This window comes from Lycium barbarum, chromosome 8 (assembly GCF_019175385.1).
Source record: "Lycium barbarum isolate Lr01 chromosome 8, ASM1917538v2, whole genome shotgun sequence".
Classification (NCBI taxonomy): Eukaryota; Viridiplantae; Streptophyta; class Magnoliopsida; order Solanales; family Solanaceae; genus Lycium; species Lycium barbarum.
In genome coordinates, this window is record NC_083344.1 from 15,836,930 (window position 1) to 15,859,509 (window position 22,580).

The 22,580-nt window shown below is 34.8% G+C and overlaps 1 protein-coding gene across 5 annotated transcripts; it reads left to right on the top strand.

Annotated features, from left to right (window-relative positions):
* Nucleotides 1–631: 631 nt before the first annotated feature.
* LOC132605985 (uncharacterized) lies at nt 632–22,164 on the top strand. Of its 5 annotated transcripts, none has more exons than XR_009569532.1 (5): nt 632–995; nt 1,138–1,153; nt 19,155–20,599; nt 20,695–21,305; nt 21,484–22,164. XR_009569532.1 is itself a non-coding variant. In XM_060319283.1 (5 exons), exons 4-5 carry the CDS (start codon nt 21,099–21,101, stop codon nt 21,922–21,924), a joined length of 648 nt encoding a protein of 215 aa, XP_060175266.1. In that variant the 5' UTR covers nt 632–995; nt 1,138–1,153; nt 19,155–19,759; nt 20,695–21,098; the 3' UTR covers nt 21,925–22,164. The 5 variants fall into 5 exon arrangements, 1 of the variants encoding a protein (XP_060175266.1); XR_009569531.1 differs by having other exon boundaries at nt 19,155–19,759; nt 20,050–21,305; XM_060319283.1 differs by having other exon boundaries at nt 19,155–19,759.
* Nucleotides 22,165–22,580: the final 416 nt, after the last annotated feature.

Genomic DNA, 22,580 nt, shown 5'->3' on the forward strand with positions numbered 1-22,580 from the left:
ATGATTACCTTTTTATTGCCATAGACTCCGACCGTAACTTTACCTTTGAGTGGAATCATCTCTTTCACTGTGGCCCTAATTTTCTCAATTTAGGGTCTAGCCTTTAGAAATTTTTTGGCAATCGTGAATTTGCACTCTTCAGCCATTATACCGAAGTAATCTTCTCCATCAAAGATGACAACGGGAACACCATTGTGTTTTGTAACCATAGCTTTCACAGATTCCCTTGGGTGTGGGGTATTTATGAGATTGGGGGTTACAGAAAGCATTCAAATAGGGGGTTTTGCTTAGAGTTGGAACTGATATAGGGTTTGTTTGATTGGGTGGTTCAGGGGGTAGATCACGTCGACCGGCCGCCGTCTCCATAAGGAGGTGATTGGCCGGAAATAGCGAGAGGAGGTACCATTATTAACTAGCCGTTAGAGTTTGTACAAAGAAAATTTTGTAAAGAGAGAACTTTTTCTTGACCGCTTCATACAACACCTAACTACTACTTTCATCTTTTCACAGTATTAGGTCATCTAAAAGAAAACTACGGTATATATTCATAAATAGTGAGATTAACAATCTGAAAAAATTTAAAAAACAATCGATCTAAGAGATTTTTTTATTAAAAAAAAATTATGCCCTCTCGGCTTTCTATTGAATAATTAACTAAGTCCAAAACAAAGCAAATAGGTTAGGCCCTAAAGTGACCCAACCCCAAATAATAACATTTGATACCAGAAAAGTGTAGATCAAGCCCATTAAGGACCCGATCCCCTATATTCTACAACTTTCGTTTAGGAAAGTTTGAGTTGCCTTGGTAGGGCAACAAAACGTATCTGTGCTTTTGCCGTTCTTTTGTCTTCTGCAGCTATGTCCTAGCTATTGTTGACTACTCCATCTTCCATTTTCCTCTCCTCTAATAATAATTTCTTGATTCAGAAGAGTGTTTTCATAACTTTGCTCCATCAGAAGATTTATGCAATGAAAATCACCTGGATTAGCTCCAGGTAATCTTTCTTTGTTATTTTTGTTTCTTTTTCATAGCAGAACCTCAAATCCTTTGCTAATGTGTGAAATATTTGCTCCCCATGTGTTGAATCTGGTACATGGAACTGTTGACTGTTCATCTCCTTCTCTTTGAAGCACCAGTTGAAGACCATTTCAGGTATCTTGGCTTTACTTTCCCAATTCTTCAAGTGATCTTCTTTTCCGTGTAGCTTCTGAATTTCTACGATCTATGCCTTGTTGCCTTACTTAGAGTTGCTTGTTTGTATGATATATGTAGAAATTACAATTCTGACAGCATCACACATTTAAGAGATGAAAATATATACCTTGATGATATAAACTTTTGTTAATGTTATACATGCATATAAGTTAAACTCTATAAGAAGATCGTGGGTTTTTTTTTTTTTTGGGGGGGGGGGGGGGGTTGGAGGGAATCAAAAGGAAGATGGTGAAAGACCACCACAAAGAGACCCTCACGCACGCCTTAGTCCTATTCAAAATTAAAAAAAAAACAAATTGATAATGCAGCAAATGTCGCATTTCATGTTCCGTGGATTGTATATATCTTACAGTAAAAATACCATAAATATTTACCTGAAGCCATGTGCCACGACCCAATTTCACTAAGTCGCGCGGGCACCTACCTTTCCCACCTGGGTAAGCCAACCCTTATCCCAACATAAAAACATGAATAAGTAAATAAGCGGAAGAAGATAGAATAACGTAAGTCTTACGATAATAATATAAGAAAATGCAGAAGTAATGAAATACAGCCCAGTATCTGGTCTAGTCATACAAAAGCATCTAACTAAATACTACGAGTCTAAATAATAGTACTACATCGATTGTCTCAAAAATCATGTCTTAAGACGGAAATAAAGACATAATAAAAAGAGTCTTCAAGGCGGCAAATGTCCTCGTGCTCACCCTGTAAGACTCGAAACAACAATCCTCGACTACTATCAGCCACGTGGAGTAGAGGTCGATCCCACCTGGAACTCTACATTCATATAAGAATGCAAAAAGTGCAAATCAGTACAAACAACAAGAACTGGTAGGTATCATAGGCCGACTAAGACTAGCTAACGTATATAAAGATAACAAAGCAAGATAAAGACATAACCCAACAAGTACAAGTCAACACGAATCCGTAATCATAGTACAAGTCATCATCTATGTTATAGCATCTAAACCCAAATGTGCTAAGTCTCAGTGTAATCAATCTGAATCAGTATATCATGATAGTATCACAACAGATTACCAGAAACCAGAAAGTACAATGCATTGCAATAATGTATGTATGATGAATACAATGCATATGCAACTTTGTACAACATGTCCCAGACGGAATAACTCCACGTCTCGGCGACCCATGGGCACCCGCAAAGTCCATGTACCACTCTCACTATCCCGGCAAAGACCTCGGGCATCAGATACTCAATCGCTCTCGGCAAGAAACCTCGGGCAACGTACACTCATCTCCCTTTTACGCTCTCCGGCAAAGACCTCGGAGGCTGCACTGTCTCACTTATCATCATCAATACCATAGCCATGCATATATAAATATACCATGGAAATGCGTATGAATACGATGAAATGTAATGTCAACAACCAATCAAATCTGAAACAGTACCACACATGGTACACAAGTAATATCAATAGTAAGGCTACATAATAAGCCACAATGGAATCACCATTCTCATCTCGAACTCAATCAAGTAAAGTACCGCAATATCATAACCAATGTCTCAACGTGGCAACGAGCCAACAAGTAAATAGATCAAGTTAAGTCAACAACACAACGGGGTGGCTAGCCCCCAAATCATACAACAAGGCCCAACCTAAGAGATATCCAACCCAACTTCATACCCGAAGGTTTACATGCATTCTCCGACAATATCATCTAAACATACGCATTGCTAATTGAAGTCTCACCATAAGGTAAACCATAACCTACCTGGAGAGCCGAACAGCAAAGTCTCCAAAATCAAACCTTAGTCTTTCCTTTTATTTGAGCCTTGAGATAATGAAAGTCTAAACATATCTGAATCATGAAATTAAAATCAAGAAGAACATCATTCAAACCTTACTTCTATTCAAGACCCAAATCCCAACCTATGGAATGGGCTTATGAACTAGAAAGATGGAAATAGGAATCTCTAGGTCTCAACATGAAGTTAATGTTCTAGGTGATCAATTCCAATCAATAATAAGCTAGGAGGACTAACAAAATACTTAAATTCGGATTCTAGGCAAAACCCCCAAATTTGGGTATGAACTCTTAACTCCCAATCCCATAAATTAGCCACTAATTAGGAAGGAATTAATCATGCAATAATAGATTCTAATCATCAATTACATACTTAATGAAGCTAACCCAATCAAAAAATCAAGATTTAATAGCCTAACATGATGAACCTATTGAACCCTCTTTTAATCCTCAAGCTCTTAATGAAACTAGCATGATAATGGATTCCTAAGGTGATAATGTAATCATGGAATGGAAAGGAGAGTAAAGGGACTTACCACAATGAATTTCCCCCAAGAAATAACTTGAAATGCTCCCACAGTTTTCGGAATAGTAATGAATGAGGAACTTAGGGCTTTTAATACTCATTTAATGAAATTAACTGCCCGATGCTCACTTTTGTGACAACGGGACCGCTGCAATGGTCCCGCTTTAGCTTTCCCTCAGACTGCTGCAGCGGTCAACTAGTGACTGTACTAGGCCGCTTTTGCGGCATGGCCACCGCTATAGCGGTACCGCCATTGCGGCTCTGGTGCCACTACAGCGGGGCACCAGACACTACAAAATCCTCAAGTTTTGCAATCTCAACCCAAAATTCCGACTATCACCCGAGGCTATCTGCTCACATACCATATATGCAGACACACATAAACACACGCTACGAACGCGCTACAGAGGTCTAGTTGACTGAGTCAACCCTCGATACCTCAAATCCAACTTCCCAACCCAAGTCCCGAATTGCACCCGAGTTCGTTGGGAACCGAACTAAATATACGCACAAGTTCTAAATGACCATCCGGACCTCTTGGAATCGACGGATTCCCGAAAAAGGTCTGTTTACCCAAAAGTCAACTTTGAGTCAACTCTTTTTCGCTTTAAGCCCAGATTTTCCAAAAAGTCACCCAAATCATATCCAAACACCTCGGGAAGCTTGTCAACGGCACCCTCGGGTCAAATGTGAGCTAAACAAGTTTGGGGAAGGGTCATAAGTACCGAAAAGACTATAACGACGAAATGGGTCGTTACACCATGAATAATAAAACAGTCACTAGACTAAAAGCAAAACAGAACTGAAACATTAGAGAAGGGGTTAAACTCATATTTTCTAGTAATTCTCTTTGCCTAGCTACTTCATAGAACATGATCAGTTGTGGATGAATGAGTCAGAATCTCTCGAGTTACATGGATTTAATACGCAAGTGAATAAATTGAAAGCGAGAAATCATCTGGAAACTTGTGTGTTAAAACAGAAACCAAGATTTAGTTCATATTCTCCAGCAAAAAATAAGACAACTAGATAGTAAAAAGCCAGGAAAATAAAGTTTTTCAGTTTCATGCCATTGGGTGATATAATTGAGAGTGATGTGACAATGAAGAAGAAGGACAATTACATGTCAGGCAACAAGTGGCATGAAAAGAGTTGAAAGGGAATATAAAAAGTTCTTTGAAAAGGGTGAGTGGTTAAGCTGATTATTACCAGAAAAATATCAAAGCATGAGTATTTAGCTAATTACTTTCCGTGTTACATTTTACATATATCTTGCACTATATTTTTAATGTGCTTAAAAAGAATGATGCATTTTTATAATTGTATTTAATTTAATATTTTACTTTAATTGCGTGTTCTTATTTTCTTAAAAATCTCATGCTATATGTTGAATTACAGATTTTTTACAAACGTTTTTTAAAAACAATTTGGTGCCCAATAAAGTACGTATCGTCACATAAATAAACTATGAAGAGAGTATCATTATTAATTACTCTAAGAAATCATAGAAAATGGTTGGAACAGTGACATTTACACTCAAAAGCAAAGGGAACATAAGCTGAAACGGAGACAGCAACTAATTGAAATCTACCATCAGACATTGCTAAGACAGATTTAGTAGTAAAGGTAGATAATAATAATTAAAAAAAAAAAATCTACCTACTGTTACCCTCAAACAAATAATTAAGCCTATAAAAAGGGTAATCTGGTACATCCGGGGCTTGCAAAGAGTCCGACCATATTACATTTATTATATGCATGCAGTTTTACCTTATATTTCTGCAAAATATTATTTCCACAATTTAAAGTCATGACCTATCTACGAACTGTATGTACATCAGTACATGCATTAACAAGGACCAACAGTTGAGTCAGATAAATGATAGAAGCAATATTAATCTTCAGACAATTCAAGATTGGAATATGAAGAAGAATATGTTGCACCCCGTGTTCAGAACTGTAGGAAACCAGAATCACTGGAAAAAAAACCAGTAAGTAGAAAACGAAAACAGAAACTGTGTGCAAAAATTAAGAAATATCTGAGACCACAGAATTCACTGTGTGTCCTTAAGGAATTTAACCCCCTCACTGTACCCAAGGTTACAGATTATTTCCTCCCAGGATAAAACGGATATACCTGTCGCAGGAGTGGCGGTACCTCAAACGCCTACGACTTCGACGAACTCAAATTCGGCAACGAAACACACTAAGACTCGATAGTTTTATTTCTGAAAAAAGAATGCAGAATTTGCAATGCAAGGAATTTTTTTTCAGTAGTCGAAAATTGAGGCATTGCCTCAGTTTATATAGCCTCGAACATGCCTGTTCAGAATAGGCTTGGTGGCTGTTCGGAGAGGCCATGCCTTTTCCGAAAAAATAAGAACGTTGGGAAGTTGGGATTTAAATTTAATTAATTACCAATTAACCAATTAATATTTTCCCGCGGAAATAAAAAATAATTTCAGAAAATGAAGATTGAAGTTAAATAAATTTGGTCCAAAAAGATTATCAATCAATCAGATCATTTGACCAAATCCAAAGCCGAGCGACGACGACAGCGCGAGGGGAGTCCCTCTTCTCAACCCTTTAAGAGCTAGAGGAAGTGCTTTCTAATATAAGCACATAACTTTCCCTTTCTACCACCAATGTGGTACAAAGCTCCTTTTCAAAGGAACTTTGCTTTAAACTTCATTTTCCTTCCATTGTCTTTTTCCCTCCATTTCTCATTCACACCAACTTAGCTAGCTTCAATCATTAACTAGCTTTAACAATCCCCCACATGAATGGGGAATGGCTATATGATGAAAAACATGCATGACAAAAAAAACCGTGTGATTCGTAAGCAAGGATTAATTGCATCTGGATAAGTAGATTTCTCTTTGAACTTTCCGTAGTGAACATATGTCGGATATACTCGATCAATCGGTAGATTTGATATCTTTAAACCGTTGAGCTTTGGTGTATACCTAGACAACCACATGTTACACAATTAACCCTTTGACCATCTTTGGTTCTCATTGTTTTGTTCGTTTCAGCCATGAACACTGCCTGGTTCATAAGTGCGTAGAGAATTGGCCTTACAGAATTCTCCTTGAAGCGGCTTACACTTCACACTTTCATAGGTGATTTCTAAATATGTCATCCCGTAGATACACTATTTGATATACCCCGTATCAAACTTAGAAACCATTAAAAATCCTTAATGCTTTATCTTGGTACTGAACATTGTCTCATCACGAGAATGGACCAAAAAGTTATTGTGACAATATTGAACCGTCATCAATGACTTTGTTTGATCTCTTTGAACCTAGATCTTGGGATCTCCAGTCTTCTAGGTAGAGTTACCGCCACGATGACTTGTCCTCGGCCAAAGTCCCATTCCCCTCGATGATATTTCAACCACCTCTCTAGTTAGGCCTTTAGTTAGTGGATCCGACACATTATCTCTTGACTTAACATATTCAATTGTGATAATTCCACTAGAGAGTAGTTGTCTAACGGTATTATGTCTTCGTCGTATGTGACAATACTTTCCGTTATACATAACGCTCCCGACTCTTCCTATTGCCGCTTGGCTATCGCAATGTATGCATATAGGAGCCAACGGTTTGGGCCAAAATGGAATATCTTCTAAGAAATTCCGAAGCCATTCAACTTCTTCACCGGCTTTGTCTAAAGCTATGAACTCAGATTCCATTGTAGAGCGGGCGATACATGTCTGTTTGGATGACTTCCAAGACACTGCTCCTCCACTTATGGTAAAAATGTATCCACTTGTGGATTTAGTTTCAGTTGAACCGGTAATCCAATTTGCATCACTGTATCCTTCAATAACTGCAGGATGCCTGTTATAATGCAAAGCAAAGTTCTGAGTATGTTTCAAATACCCCAAAACTTGTTTCATTGCCAGCCAATGATTTTGGTCGGGATTATTAGTGCAGCGACTTAGTTTACTTATAGCACAAGCAATATCAGGTCGCGTACAGTTCATGATATACATCAAACTTCCCAACACTCTGGCATAATCCAATTGAGAGTGACTTTCACCTTATTCTTTGCAAGAGCAAGGTTCATATCAATTGGCGTCTTTGCAACTTTAAAGTCCAAATACTTGAAATTTTCAAGTACCTTTTCAATATAATGAGATTGAGACAATGCTAGACCTTGAGGAGTCTTATGGATTTTAATTCCCAGAATTAAATCGGCAACTCCTAAATCTTTCATATCAAACTTACTAGCAAGCATGCGCTTAGTAGCATTTATGTTAGCAATGTCGTTACTCATTATCAACATATCATCCACGTACAAACAAACAATGACGACGTGGTTCGGAGTGTTCTTAATGTAGACACATTTATCACACTCATTTATCTTGAATCCATTTGACAGCATCGTATGGTCAAATTTTGCATGCCACTGTTTGGGTGCTTGTTTTAGTCCATAAAGAGACTTAACAAGTCGACACACCTTCTTCTCTTTCCCTAGAACTACAAATCCTTCGGGTTGTTCCATGTAAATTTCTTCCTCCAACTCTCCATTTAAGAAGGCTGTTTTCACATCCATTTGATGGATTTCAAGACCGTACACGGCGGCTAACGCTACTAACACTCGAATAGATGTAATCCTCGTTACCGGCGAGTATGTATCAAAGTAATCAAGACCTTCTCGTTGTCTAAACCCTTTAACAACTAGTCTTGCCTTATATTTATCAACACTACCATCAACTCTCATTTTCCGCTTGAAAATCCATTTGGATCCTAAAGGTTTATTCCCTGGAGGAAGATCAACCAATTCCCAAGTATGGTTGTTCAATATGGATTCTATCTCACTATTGATTGCCTTTTTCCAAAATTGAGCTTCCGATGAAGACATAGCTTCATTGAAAGTTCAAGGCTCATTTTCCAACAAAAATGTTAGAGATTCTGGTTCAAAGGAAGTAGACGTCCTTTGACATTTGCTGCGTCTTGGATTTTCCTCATCAGGAATATTTTCCTTTATTTCTTCCTGAGGTCGTTTAGATTCTTTGCTAGACGACTCACATTCCTTTTTATACGGATATAGTGTTTCAAAGAAGTCAGCATTATCTGATTCAATTGCCGTATTCACCTGAATATCGGGATTTTCTGATTTGTGAACCAGAAACCGATATGCCTTACTATTTGTGGCATATCCTATGAAAACACAATCAACGGTTTTTAGGTCCTATTTTTACCCTTTTGGGTTTAGGCACTTGCACCTTGGCCAAACACCCCCACACTTTGAAGTATTTCAAACTGGGCTTCCTTTCTTTCCACTTTTCGTATGGAATAGATTTGGTTTTGCTATGGGGCACTCGATTGAGTATTCGGCTAGCTGTTAGAATAGCTTCCCCCTACAAGTTCTGGGGTAAACCAGAACTTATTAACAGGGCATTCATCATTCCTTTCAGTGTTCTATTTTTCCTTTTCGCAATTCCGTTTGATTGTGGCAAGTAAAGGGCAGTTGTTTGATGAATGATGCCATATTCCAAACATATTTGTTCAAAAGGAGATTCATATTCACCGCCCCTATCACTCTTTATCATTTTAATCTTTTTGTTAAGTTGGGTCTCAACTTCAGTTTTGTACTGCCTAAATGCTTTAATTGCTTCATCTTTACTATTAAGTAAATAAACGTAGCAATACCGCGTACTATCGTCAATAAAAGTTATGAAGTACTTCTTTCCACTGCGAGATGGGATTGATTTCATGTCACAAATATCTGTATGGATTAAGTCTAAAGGACTTGAATTCCTTTCAACTGACTTATAAGGATGTTTAACATACTTAGATTCAACACAAATTTGACATTTTGATTGATTGCATTCAAACTTAGGCAATACTTCCAAACTAATCATTTTTCGCAAGGTTTTATAATTGACATGTCCAAAACGTGAATGCCATAAATCATTTTACTCAATCAAGTAAGACGAAGCAGAAACTTTATTATTATTAGCAACAACCATTACATTCAGCTTGAAAAGGCCCTCTGTGAGGTAACCTTTTCCTATGTACATCTCGTTCTTACTTATTACAACCTTGTCAGAAACACAAACACACTTAAAACCGTTCTTCACTAGAAGTCCGGTAGATACTAGATTTTTCCTAATTTCAGGAACATGACAGACGTTGTTGAGAGTCACCACCTTGCCAGAAGTCATCTTCAGCAGTATCTTTCCATAACCTTCAATCTTGGTCGTTGCAGAATTTCCCATATATATGGTCTCGTCGGGCCCGGCGGGAGCATATGAAGCAAAGGCTTCTCTAACAGCACAAATGTGACGAGTGGCGCCAGAGTCAATCCACCAGTCTTTCGGATTTCCCACTAGGTTGCACTCAGACAACATAGCGCACAATTCATCAACCTCCTCGTTTGTTTCAACCATATTAGCCTGACCCTTCTTCTTTTCCTTTTTCGGAGCACAACAGTCTGTAGCTTTGTGTCCTATTTTTCCACAATTGTGGCAGTTTCCCTTGAATTTCTTCTTGTTGGGATAGTTCCTTGGTCCCGATGCCTTTTTCCTCTTTTTCAGATTAGTTGGGGCAGCTTCAACAATATGTGCTCCCCCTATAGTTGATCTCCCATTTGCCTTCTTCTCCGCTGCCTTGTTATCTTCCTCGATTCTTAACCGGATGGTGAGATCTTCCAGTGTCATCTCCTTTTGCTTGTGCTTCAAGTAATTTTTGAAGTCCTTCCATGAAGGAGGCAACTTCTCTATCACTGCCGCAACTTGAAACGCCCCACTAATCACCAAACCTACAACAAACAATATGTAAGTAACGGCGCACTGAATACTTTTGACAAAATTATTAATTAGATTTATACCTTCAGCGAGGAGATCATGGATGATAACCTGCAACTCTTGAACTTTAGTAACAACAGACTTGCCATCTACCATTTTGTAGTCCAGAAACTTGGCAGCGATAAACTTCTTTAATCCAGCATCTTCTGTTTTATATTTCTTTTCCAACGCATCTCATAGTTCTTTTGATGTTCCCACATTACTATAGACGTTGTAAAGATCATCCTCTAGTCCGTTAAGAATATAATTCTTGCACAAAAAATCTGAGTGCTTCCACGCCTCAGTTACAACAAAACGTTCATTCTCAGGTGTTGATTCCGGCAGAACCGGAACGTCCTCCTTAATAAACTTTTGAAGGCTTAAAGTAATTAAATAGAAGAACATCTTTTGTTGCCATCGTTTGAAATCAATCCCGGTGAATTTTCCGGGCTTCTCTGCCGGAGCCGGTGCTGGTGCAGTACGACTGGAGGACGCCACATTGCTCATAGAACCAACCACGGGGGCTGGTGTGGCAGTAGCAGTAGCATTCAAATTTGGAGTTTGGTCTCCCATTTCTGTCGCAGGAAACACCAGAAAACTTTAATAAACGGTGAAGATTTTATTTCTTCAAACCGAATCAAATTTACACAATAGAATTAAAAAACTTCAAACAGAATGTAGGAAACTGTATGTTGTATACTTGATGAAGTTTTTATATCTTCAAATCAAGTATCCAAATGAGTAGAAAGTTCTGAAAACTTTAATCTCAACCGGAGTAGAAAATCTGAAGATTTTAGTCTCCAAACAACATACAAGTTCGTTACATGCAAACAACAAAGATACAAGTTTCTTTTATTTTGTGGACAGGACTGTTTTATGTTAAAGAAAACACTTTTTTTCTCCAATAACGTTCTGTAATCGTTAAACAGCAAATGAACACAGAAATAATTATTAAATTCCTTAAGCTTGTTGCACCCCCGTGTTCAGAACTGTAGGAAACCAAAACCAGAAACTGGAATGAAGATTGAAGTTAAATAAATTAGCCGAGCGACGACGACGGCGCGAGGGGAGTCCCTCTTCTCAACCCTTTAAGAGTTAGGGGAAGTGCTTTCTAATATAAGCACATAACTTTCCTTTTTTACCACCAATGTGGTACAAAGCTCCTTTTCAAAGGAACTTTGCTTTAAACTTCATTTTCCTTCCATTGTCTTTCCCCCCCCCCCCCCCCCCCCCCACATTTCTCATTCACACCAACTTAGCTAGCTTCAATCATTAACCAGATTTAACAGAATATAGAGATGGACAAGATAAATGTCATTGAACAGAGTAACGATAAATTAATTAATGTATCAGTTTAATAATGTATCAGAGAAACAAATGAAAATCATATACTGTCCATGAAATTATTGTTAGTTTAATAATTTTGAAGAGTAAAGTTATAGTTCTGAACTCAGTAGTGTAACATCGAATTTGCAGGTTTCAGTTAGTATTTGATATGAAAATCGAAACTTTAAGCTATGGGCTGTTTGCCTCTTTTTTGAGTTGTGGCTCTCACAAAAAACCATAGGTATAGAGAATACTCTGAGCCATCACTGTCATGTAATGATAATGATGTAGACAATAGAGAGAACATTATTGCGAGCTTTTGGATCCTATTATTGAAGAGACGAATAATTGGTTCACTGAATATTACCGGGTGCTGATCCAGAAGCCAACTGATTCGGAATGTTCCTAAATGTGTACAAAAATTAAATTCAAAATGTTTCATAGTCACACAAATATCATAGTTTATATTATAGTAAATATAGAAATATGTCTTCTTTTTTTTACTGACTAAAAAAAAATATCACACAAATTAGGATGGAGGAAGTAATATTTATCAAAAACTTAATAGTTTTCCCATTAAATTTGTGTTCCATATATAAAATATTGGGTTAGATTCAACCTAAAAAGCTATATCCGTCAGCTCTCTTTGTATCTCAGGCAGTGACGGAGTCATAATTATTATTTAAGGAACTCAAAATATAAAGAAATAATCACATTAAATCAAAGGAATTAAACATCTATTATTTATGTATATATAAAAATAGTTCTCATTTATATATATATATATATATATATGCGCCTTGACCTAAGTCTTTGTCAACCTACTCAACAGCGGAATTAGTCTATACATAGTCGGCAGAATCTATTGACTCTAGGTGGGACTATATAGAAATGTCTAACTTTGTGTGAAAAACATTGACGTACACAAAGAGCAAGACACAAATTGACTCTAAATTCAAGAGACTGTTATTACCACCTAATTGGTCCACCTACTCAAACACACCAGATTTATAGGATCGTATGGTGGATTGTTGGAGTTATGCGGGTATTTGTAATGTCAGAAGTAGTTATAAAGCAATTTATGTATTATTTTACAAGGATTAATTTTGTAGAATTTAGTTATTCATGTATCAGTTATTCCATTTTCTATCTTGTATAAAATAATACATAAATTTTCTCATAACTTATATATATATATATATATATATATAGTTGAGGGAGGATTTTTGAGGGGACACGCCACTGTACAGCATAATTGCATTTAAAAAAATAATGTTAAAGGATTTTTAAATTGCAAATCAAACACCGTTTTGAATGTGTTGAATTTTATGAAATACATAGCAAAAAAATACTATCAAATATGAATGTAATATATGACTAACTTAGCAGTTAACTCATAACCAACCACCAAACCAACCCTATGAGTTTGACAGAACCATTGTGCCTATATTTCGGTTCGGACTATATATGCTTGTGAAAAAAATGAGACATATATAAAGAGTAAAACTCACTAAAAATTCTAGACTCGTAACTGCACAGCAATGGCTGATAATAACTTTGTGCAAAACCCAACAAGGAAATGACAGCGTGACCTGCACCCACGGGTTTACACTCAAAATCACATAAACCCAAAAACAGCAGTTCCCAGTTAATTATTTTATCAGCAGACAAAAAATCAGACGGAAGAAATGTCGAGAAAATCAACTTTGTTTTGAATCTTTTGAAGTACCCTTTTATCTTCCACTTAGAAGACAAAGAAACATGAACTCAAACTTCTGTGTGCTATTGAGTTTTGATAAGGGTGTATTATCAAGCCCAATGAAGATAGGAGGAAAAATAAAAGTTTAATACATCGACAATTCTTTAAATTCGTCAGTAAATTTTATGTAGACCTTCAAATTACGATTTGTTTTATTGAGCATCTGAATACATAATAAAGTATTACTATTTGACACTTTCGGTTCAATTTTTTTACAAAAACTATTACACATGTTCTTAAGTGCTTATTACGTATATAACCTAACCACTTAAAATATGTCCCTTTCTTTGATCTGTTCCACTTAGGACTCCAACAACAATAACAACATACACAGTGTGATCTCACAAGTGAGGTCTGGAGAGGGCATAAATCAAATGACAAGAAACTACAAGAGTAATACCGGGGCTACAAGTATGGAAATATATGTATGACAATGCTAAAGATATGCATGACAATGCTGATCAACTACCTACTAGCCTTTATCCTAATCAGTTTGTTCAAATTGAGATTGATGTATATAATTAAAAGAAATAGACATATTTTATGTAGTTAAATTCACTACATAGTAGACATTTGAGGACACAAAGCTTTTCCAAAATTTGAATTGAAAATGTCTAATAAAACTCTTTATCATGTGTTCAAGTGCTAATTAAATTAAAACAAAAGCTTAAGTCATCGACAGACCCTCGAACTTGTGTAGAAATTCCATTTAAACCCTCCAACCGAGACTTGTACCATCTGAACCCTTAAAGACCACTTTTGCCGTGCCATTTAGACACAAAGGTAATATGCAGCCAAACAACACAGGTGTGTGTAATTCACACGTCAAAATGACCAATAAAATAATGACATGTGGATTTTAACTTAAAAAAATTAAAATAATACAACAATGAACCCCCCCTCCCCCCACCGCCTCCTTCTCCTCCACTTGTATAATGCTCTGCCTCGCTGGAGCTGACCACTAGCGACTGGCAGACTCAACCTTCGACGACCGCTGACACCACCACCATCCAGATCTGTCGCCACCCACACTTCTCCTTCCCCTTCTTTCTCCGGCCATCTTCTCCTCCACACACCACCTTGTTTTCTACCCTTGTCCTTTCAAACGACCAACCTTGCTCGCCGGAAAAAATGGAGCCGCCACCGGCTCTCACCCTCCTCCATCTCTTCTGCCATTAAAATCTAAACCTAAGAATAAAATAGATCAAAAACAAGAAAAAAAAAATAGAAAAAATGGGAGGAGATTTTGGTTTGAAATAAGTAGAGGGGGAAGAAGATGAAGTGGAGGATGGCGGCGGCGAGATTGAGGACGCTAGAGTTTAGGTTTAAAATATTTTTTCTATTTTTTTTACTTACAATATTTTTTTAAAAAATAAACAATGGGAAAAAATGGCATCTCACGCCCTTTGGGGCGGTGTACTTCACGCGGTGGGCCAGCTCAGCAAATTGTGTTTAAATGGCACAGTAAATGTGATCTTTGAGGGTTTAGATGGTACAAGTCTCAATTGAAGGGTCTAAATGAAATTTCTGAATAAATTTGAAGGTCCGTCGATAACTTAAGCCTAAAACAAATAATAGTTGGAATGTTTAAAAGAAAACGAAATTTAATGACAAATTTTAAGAGTTGTCACTTGTCAGTGTATTAAGCCCAAATAAAACGAAGAAAAAGACGGGCTTTAATTTGCTCACCTTTTAACTGGAGAGAATAATCACAGATCTGTGCTGTCGTCATCCTTCTGCAACTGCAGGGTCATTTCCATTAGTCTTCAACGAGCAGTATCTGGACAAAAGAAAAATTAAAGAAATCTAAATCTAAATGTAAGATATACTCCTTCCATCTCAAAAAGATTATCCTTTTTTGACTTGGTACAAAGTTTAAAAAATAAAGGAAGACTTTTGAAATGTGTGGTCCAAAACAAGCTTTAGATATTTGTATGGCTGTAAATCACCTCATAAAATTAAATTGTTTCTAAATATAGAAAGAGGACAATATTTTTGGGACAGAAAGAGTAGTAATACAGTCATTTCAAGTATTTAAAAATTATTTCAAAATAGTGTTTGTCTTATGGTTTACTTATTTCAATTTCAAACATAAAATAGAGAATTAGAGTATGAAAACAGAAAGCAGGGTTTCAAGTGAAATAATAATTTATATTTACAATTTTTTTTCTAAGTAAAATTTATATCCAAACACGATCAACTTCAACTTTCATATACCTTGTTCCAACTTCAGTTTTAGTTTTTTTTCCAATCTCCAACTAATCATGTCCAACCGCCTGCTTAATGACCGGAGAGTGATAGAATGGATGTAATCCCTTCGTTCTTAATTAATCAAAGATCTTCTTAGGGTTAAAAGCCGGAAAGAAACTCCTCATTGGAAACAATTTTCCCTTAATAAGCCCTATATATGGTGAGAATCCAATTTAATTAGTTGGAGGTAATGAATTTCAAATATATGATGACATGACCAGATAAAAAAGAGTTTAAAATATGGCTTGAGGCTTACAAGTACCAGATGCTCACCTGACAAAAAAAAAAAATTGTGCACTCAAAAGATTAACAATAGAATTAAGATGAAATAGGAGGAAACATCGTCTAATTAAAGACGAAATAGGAGGAAACATCGTCTTCCTCAATGGATATAAAAAGGAGCAAACTAATTGTACTTCCAAGTATGTGACTGAGCTTCTCTTTTCTGCGAAGTGGGAAAAATAAGAAAGCATACCCCGATAACTAGGGTTGGTTAAAATATAAAAGCGTAAATTCAAGGAGAACCCAAAGCGAATCAATATTTAGTGTATATATATATACACACACACTAAATATACAGTTTAATTTTCCGATGAAGAATTTGACACCCCTTGAATGGTCAGTTAGTCCTTTATTGCTGATGCAGCATCATCAAGATTCTCACTTTCATTGTCAAACGGCGAATCCAAGATTTAGAATCATCTAGTCTAGATCCGCCACTGCCACTGTCATCGTCACACCACCTTGCCTTTGCATGTGAATCTTGATGATGCTGCAGCTGCAAACAGCGACTGTATCACTTGATCCATGGTCAATAACCATAAACCCTATAATTCAGGATTGATCAAAATCACTACATCTTTGGTATCAAAAGCCTCTATTCTTCAAAAAGGAAAATAGTGTTTCATCTAAAATTTTGAGATCAGAAGCAAGACTTACAATACTTTTAAATTCTTTGTTTTCGGGTCATAATTTTTTCACTATTTCAGATGGATCAAGTTGATTTAATTAATCCAACCAGAAATAATTAAAACTATCCATAAGAACAAATAGTACTATATCAAGACTCCAAAACTAAATTAAATAAAAAGCTATCAAAAACTTCTCCTCCTTGTAAAAGATAAATAGGAGTCACATTCATTTCAATAGATCAAGAAATAGGAAAACATGTATAAAAAAAATAAAAAAATAAAAACTAAAAGAAGGATCTAATTAACAAGCCTCGTAGATCTAAGCCTCAACCAAGAGAGGCATATCAATTTTGTGTTTTAAGCTATTCTGAGGAGAGAGAGAGAGAGAGAATGGTGGCATGTAGAGATAAAAACAGTGGAAATTAAAGGGTATATATAATGTTGAGTTCACTTTCTTCTGAGGGTTTGTAAAGGTTTTAACATTTCTTTTTCAGAAATTAGGATTGGCCCATACTTTGTGGTGAAGTACTACTATGACTTGTAGTTTCACTCTTCATGCTAACAAAACCCTAATTTTCTTTGAGCAAATCTATGACAAAGGGTTGTTTGGTTCACAGACCAATTGTAAAAGGACTATAATGCAGAGAATGTTCATGCCATAAATTATTACATGTGGAGATTGTTAATTAAGTGGTTAATTAATCTATCTATATCTATCTATATTATATTAAAAGCACGAAAAACCTTAAAAATGTTGATTGAACTTTTATTTTTCATTAAAAGATTCTATAATTGACAAAATAATCATTTAATAATATTTAGGACTTTAAAAATTAACTAAAATTTATTTATTAAATCTTTTTTTATTTGACTAAAAGTATAAATATTTAGGACTTTAAATCAGTTTAAACAAATTCTAATCCAAATTTAATCGGAGGCAGGAAACCACAAAAACTTAATTATGGACTTTGTAACAAATTAGACCAAAGTAGGACAACCTTCCTTTTAACACACTGTTTTTACATTAATCAATAGCACTGCCATGTTGTTTAATTTTCCGTTTACGAAGTAAATAGCGTTTTTTCCTTCTAAACAGTTTATTTCATTGACTACTTACCAATTAGGTCACTTAATTATTACTAGGTAATTAATAGTACACTTAATAACTTAAAGATCTTTACTAAATCTTATAATATCTCATAGTTTCCTTTTTTCGGTAATAAAACCCATAGTTGACCGACCAAAATATTTGCAAGGCCAATATTGTCTCCGTCATTTTCACTCAATATTAGGAGTTCTATTTTTCTCAATTCAAACTCTAATGTTTCCCAAGTACACAAATTTTCTATAAATAAGGTATTTTGTTTTAATTTTATATAATTTATTTAGGTAAAATTAACAAAATAGCTACCTATTCGAACTTTCCTACCAATTGTAACTATCATTTTTTCATTTACCAAACGTAGCTACCTTTTCAGCCTTAAGTGTATGTTTAACTAACAAATACACGGTCAAACAGTAAAAAAAAAACAGACGCCTGAAATTATGCCCAATCAACTGTGTACCATTAAAACTGTAATTAATCCTATATTTGGTAAATTCAAATTTTAGTTCCACAAAATCAGCTCAAAATAATTTTTCTTCATCAATCAAATATTGAAAATCAGACGTAACCAAATTCAAATTTCAAAATATACTGAACCTTCAACTACTCTGTTTTTTTCAAAAAAAAAAAAAAGATCACAAAGAAGATCATCGTTTGAGGTAATTCAATCAATACGTATTTGTTATATCAAAAATTTTGTTCATAAAGTTACGTCAATCAACTGTTTAGATTTTTTTACCGTAAGAATCATGAATTTTTAACAAATCTGGTGATTTTTTTTTTTTTTACGAAAATTAAAAAGCTATAGATCATCGTTTCAGGTTGATCGATCAAATACATTATAGTGAATTTTGAATGGGTGTATGTCAATATTGAAAAACTGTTTATCTGTTTTCAAATTTACAATCAAAATCACTAGTTTTGAAATTGATGAAAAAATTATTTGAAAAACACTTATCTTAAGGTGAATATGTTCTTAAATTGGTATAATTTCAAACAAAACCTCAATTATAAATCTCTTTAACATTACTGGTTTAAATTTTATCTAGTATTTCTGTTATGTATTTGTCAAATACTACCGAGTAATCGAGTATAATGTATGTTAGATATTATTTTATGCAAACTGCAAATAAATCCAGTTTTTTGAAATTTTGATTGACATATTTAATGTTGTTAATGGTTTAAGTTGTTGAAATGAATTATGTATTTGTCAACTGTACATTGATTAATTTGATGTTGTATTTTTTGGTTTATATGTTACCTGTCAAAATTTGTACGTATTTACAAATACAATAACATAATTGAGTTTGTGTTGTATTTGTAATGTTAATACTTACTTTCCACATATGTGTATTTTTCAATTTAACAGTATGTTGTATGTTGTATTTGTCAATATTTACGTCTGATGTATGTTAAACCTGGTAGAATTTGGTTGTTATTCATGTTAAATTTTTTAATGCAGAATAATTGAATAAAATTTGTTGTAAAACAGATGTCAAATATTTCATCGTTAATTAAACACTCTGGATTTTGGAACGATGAAAATAAATATGTCAATTACAAAATTGATGCGGTCACATTCAAAGAGTATTCTACGTATGTTGAATCTGTAGAAACAATTGCAACACAGCTGAATTTGGATAAATTCCGAAAGAACATACACGTAAACTACGCTGTTGAAGGTGATGAAATCCCAATTGAAATTCACAATGATATGGGTGTAAAGGTGTATGTTGAGTTGAAGAAAGAGAATAAAGCATTAGCAATGTATCCGCTGTGTATAACTACAAATGATAGGAGTTTGGAGATATGTTTATCCGGAGAGAGTTATGTTCATGGTAATCACTTGCAAATAGGTTACACGAATCAATCATCATTGGGAGAAACAGTTGGTTCGGAAGAATTAGCATCATCTAGTTGTGGACAGGCTGATGTGTTGTTTGAAAACAAACAATTCATGGTTATAGACGACATAAACCAAAAGGTAGTTGCTGTCGATCAAGCTTACAAAGACAAGGATACTTTAAAAACTGTGATGGCGAATTATGCGATTACAAACCGATTCAACTTCCACACAGAAAGGTGTAATGCAACGAGGTATTTCATTTTACCATGTATATTGTGTATTTGAAATTGTGACTATGCTTATTTATAATGTCAGTAACTGTGTATATTTAATTTACAGTGTATGTTTAAAACTGTTATAGTGTATGTTCAGAATGTATTTTTTACAAATTTGTACGTGCAAACAGTTTTCTTTTACATTATGTATTTTAAAAACTTGTTTTTATATATATCAGTATTTAATAATGATTTGATTATATTTATTTGTGGTCATTATTGAATTTGACTTTAATGTATTTTTAACTCATGCTCATTATATGTAGCTACACACTTGTCTGCGTATCTGGTGATTGTGATTGGAAATTGAGGGCGTAAGTATAGGGAAGTTTGAACTTTTTATAATTAGAGAGTTTCAAGATAAACATACATGTCCCCTAAAGGAAAAGGTTTATTCCCAACGACAAGCTACGAGTCGATTGATAAGTGGAATTGTTAAACCAAAAATAGCAAATCATAAGAGGAAATACACTCCTAAAGACATTGCAGAGGATATAAAAAATGATTTTGGCATGGATGTTTCATACTTGGTTGCGTGGCGGGCAAAGGAAAAGGTGATGATTGATTTGAGGGGTACAATGGCTGAATCGTATAACCGGCTACCTGGTTACCTATATATATTGGATAAAACATATCCTAGTTCAAATATAAAAATGCGTAAAACCAGAGAGAATGAATTTCTATATGTTTTTATTGCTCTCTATGCATTTATCAAGGGATTTGAGTGTTGTCGACCAATTGTGGTTGTTGATGGTAGCCACTTAAAAACACCCTTCAATGGGACATTTGTATCTGCAAGCACATTAGATGGTGCAGGTATGTCTAAAATTCACGATGCCTTTTGTTTATTAATCTTAATAACTACAAATACAATATGTTTTTTTACTAAAGAAATACTTACATATATGCAGGTAATATACTGCCCCTAGCATATGGTGTGCTTGATTCTGAGAATGACAAATCTTGGACGTGGTTTTTCGAGCGTTTCAGAGAAACATACGGAGTAAGAGAGAACATGTGTATCGTATCCGATAGGCATGAGAGTATAAACAAAGTTGTTTTCAGAATCTATCCAGAAGTCACACATTATGCATGTATATGGCATCTATGGGGTAATGTATGTCAAAGATAAAGGAAAAGCCATGATATTTTGTTGCCTGTTTTTTATTCAATGGCAAAAGCATATACGCAAGATGAGTTTGATGAGTTGATGCTTAAGGTTCAGAAAGTAGATTTGCGGGTTGCAGAGTATTTGGATGAAGCTGGTAGGGATAGGTGGGCTAGAGTCTATGCAACTGTTAACCGAGGTTAGACAATGACTTCTAACATTGTGGAATGTATTAACAAACATCTTCTAGCTACTAGAGAACTGCCGATATATGACTTTCTGGAAGAGATTCGAAAGATGTTTGGTAGATGGAATTACAATAATAGGAGAAATGGAACATACACGTTCACCACACTAGGTAAAAAATTCCAAGAGATGCTGTCAATCAATGAGTATTTATGTCTACGAATGACGGTATGTTTCAAAATCATGTGTTTTTATAAAAAAAATTAAATATATTTATAATAAAAAATTAATTCTAAATACTATTTTTTATTAAGGTACTTTGTTTTTTTATTGAATGTATTTTTTATCTTAAAACAGTTTATATTGAAAAACCTTCAAATACATAATGTTTTTTTTTGTTTGACAGATTGAACCATCAATAGAATTTGTGTACACGGTACATGATGGACGAAGGCGTTTCATTATTAATCTGAGTAACAAAACATGCAGTTGTCGTATGTTTCAATTAGATGAAATCCCATGTCCGCACGCATGGGCTGTTATAAAACAGAAACATTTGGTTGTTGATGATTATTGCTCTGATTTATTCAAGCCGGAGACAGTTGTAAAGACATATGATATTGCTGTGGATCCTCTACTAGATGAGAGTGAATGGAAAATTTCAAAAGACATCTTGGATGAAGTATTGTTGCCGCCGAGATACAAAAGACCACCTGGTAGGCCAAAGAAGAGGCGTGACAAACCTTTACATGAATTAATGGCTGGAAAAAAGAGACATGCTTGCAGTACTTGTGGACAACTTGGACATAACAGGCGTTCGTGTGGTTTTGAGTCTAGGAGGAAATGATTTGGTTTCAATTATGTTTTTATTATCGTACACTTAGTTAGGGAAATACTCCGGATTTTTTTAAGAATAAGGACAAATGTGTCAATAATTTCTATTGACACTTATTATCTGTATTTCTGTAATTTTTGTTTTGTATAAATGTTTGTCGTAAAATTCATTGATTACTGTCAACATATGTACAAATACATCTAGTTTACAGTATAACAATCATCAATAATTCATGAACAGAGGCTAAACAAACATTGAGAATATATTTGGTATTATAACATACTTGAGTGTTATATTTTGATATGTCTGTTAAAGAAACTTAATGTGAATAATTTAAGATTGTTTTTCTGTTCATTCAAACATACAACAACTATATAGTATTTGGTATTACAAGAACATTAGGTTTTTATATCAAAAAAGTGATATGTATTTTTAGCTGTTAATTTGAAAATACATTATGTATTTGTAAAATACATAGTTTACAGATGTTAAATGATGTCAGTTTTTGAAGGCCACTATTTGATATTCAATGAAATTTTCTTGTTCAACAGTTAAATAATTGTCAACATTAATAGTAATCTAAAAAAAAAAAACGTGCACATTCATTTCACAAAATTATAATCCAACATCAATCTAATACATCTAAAACAACAAACTAGCTACTAAAG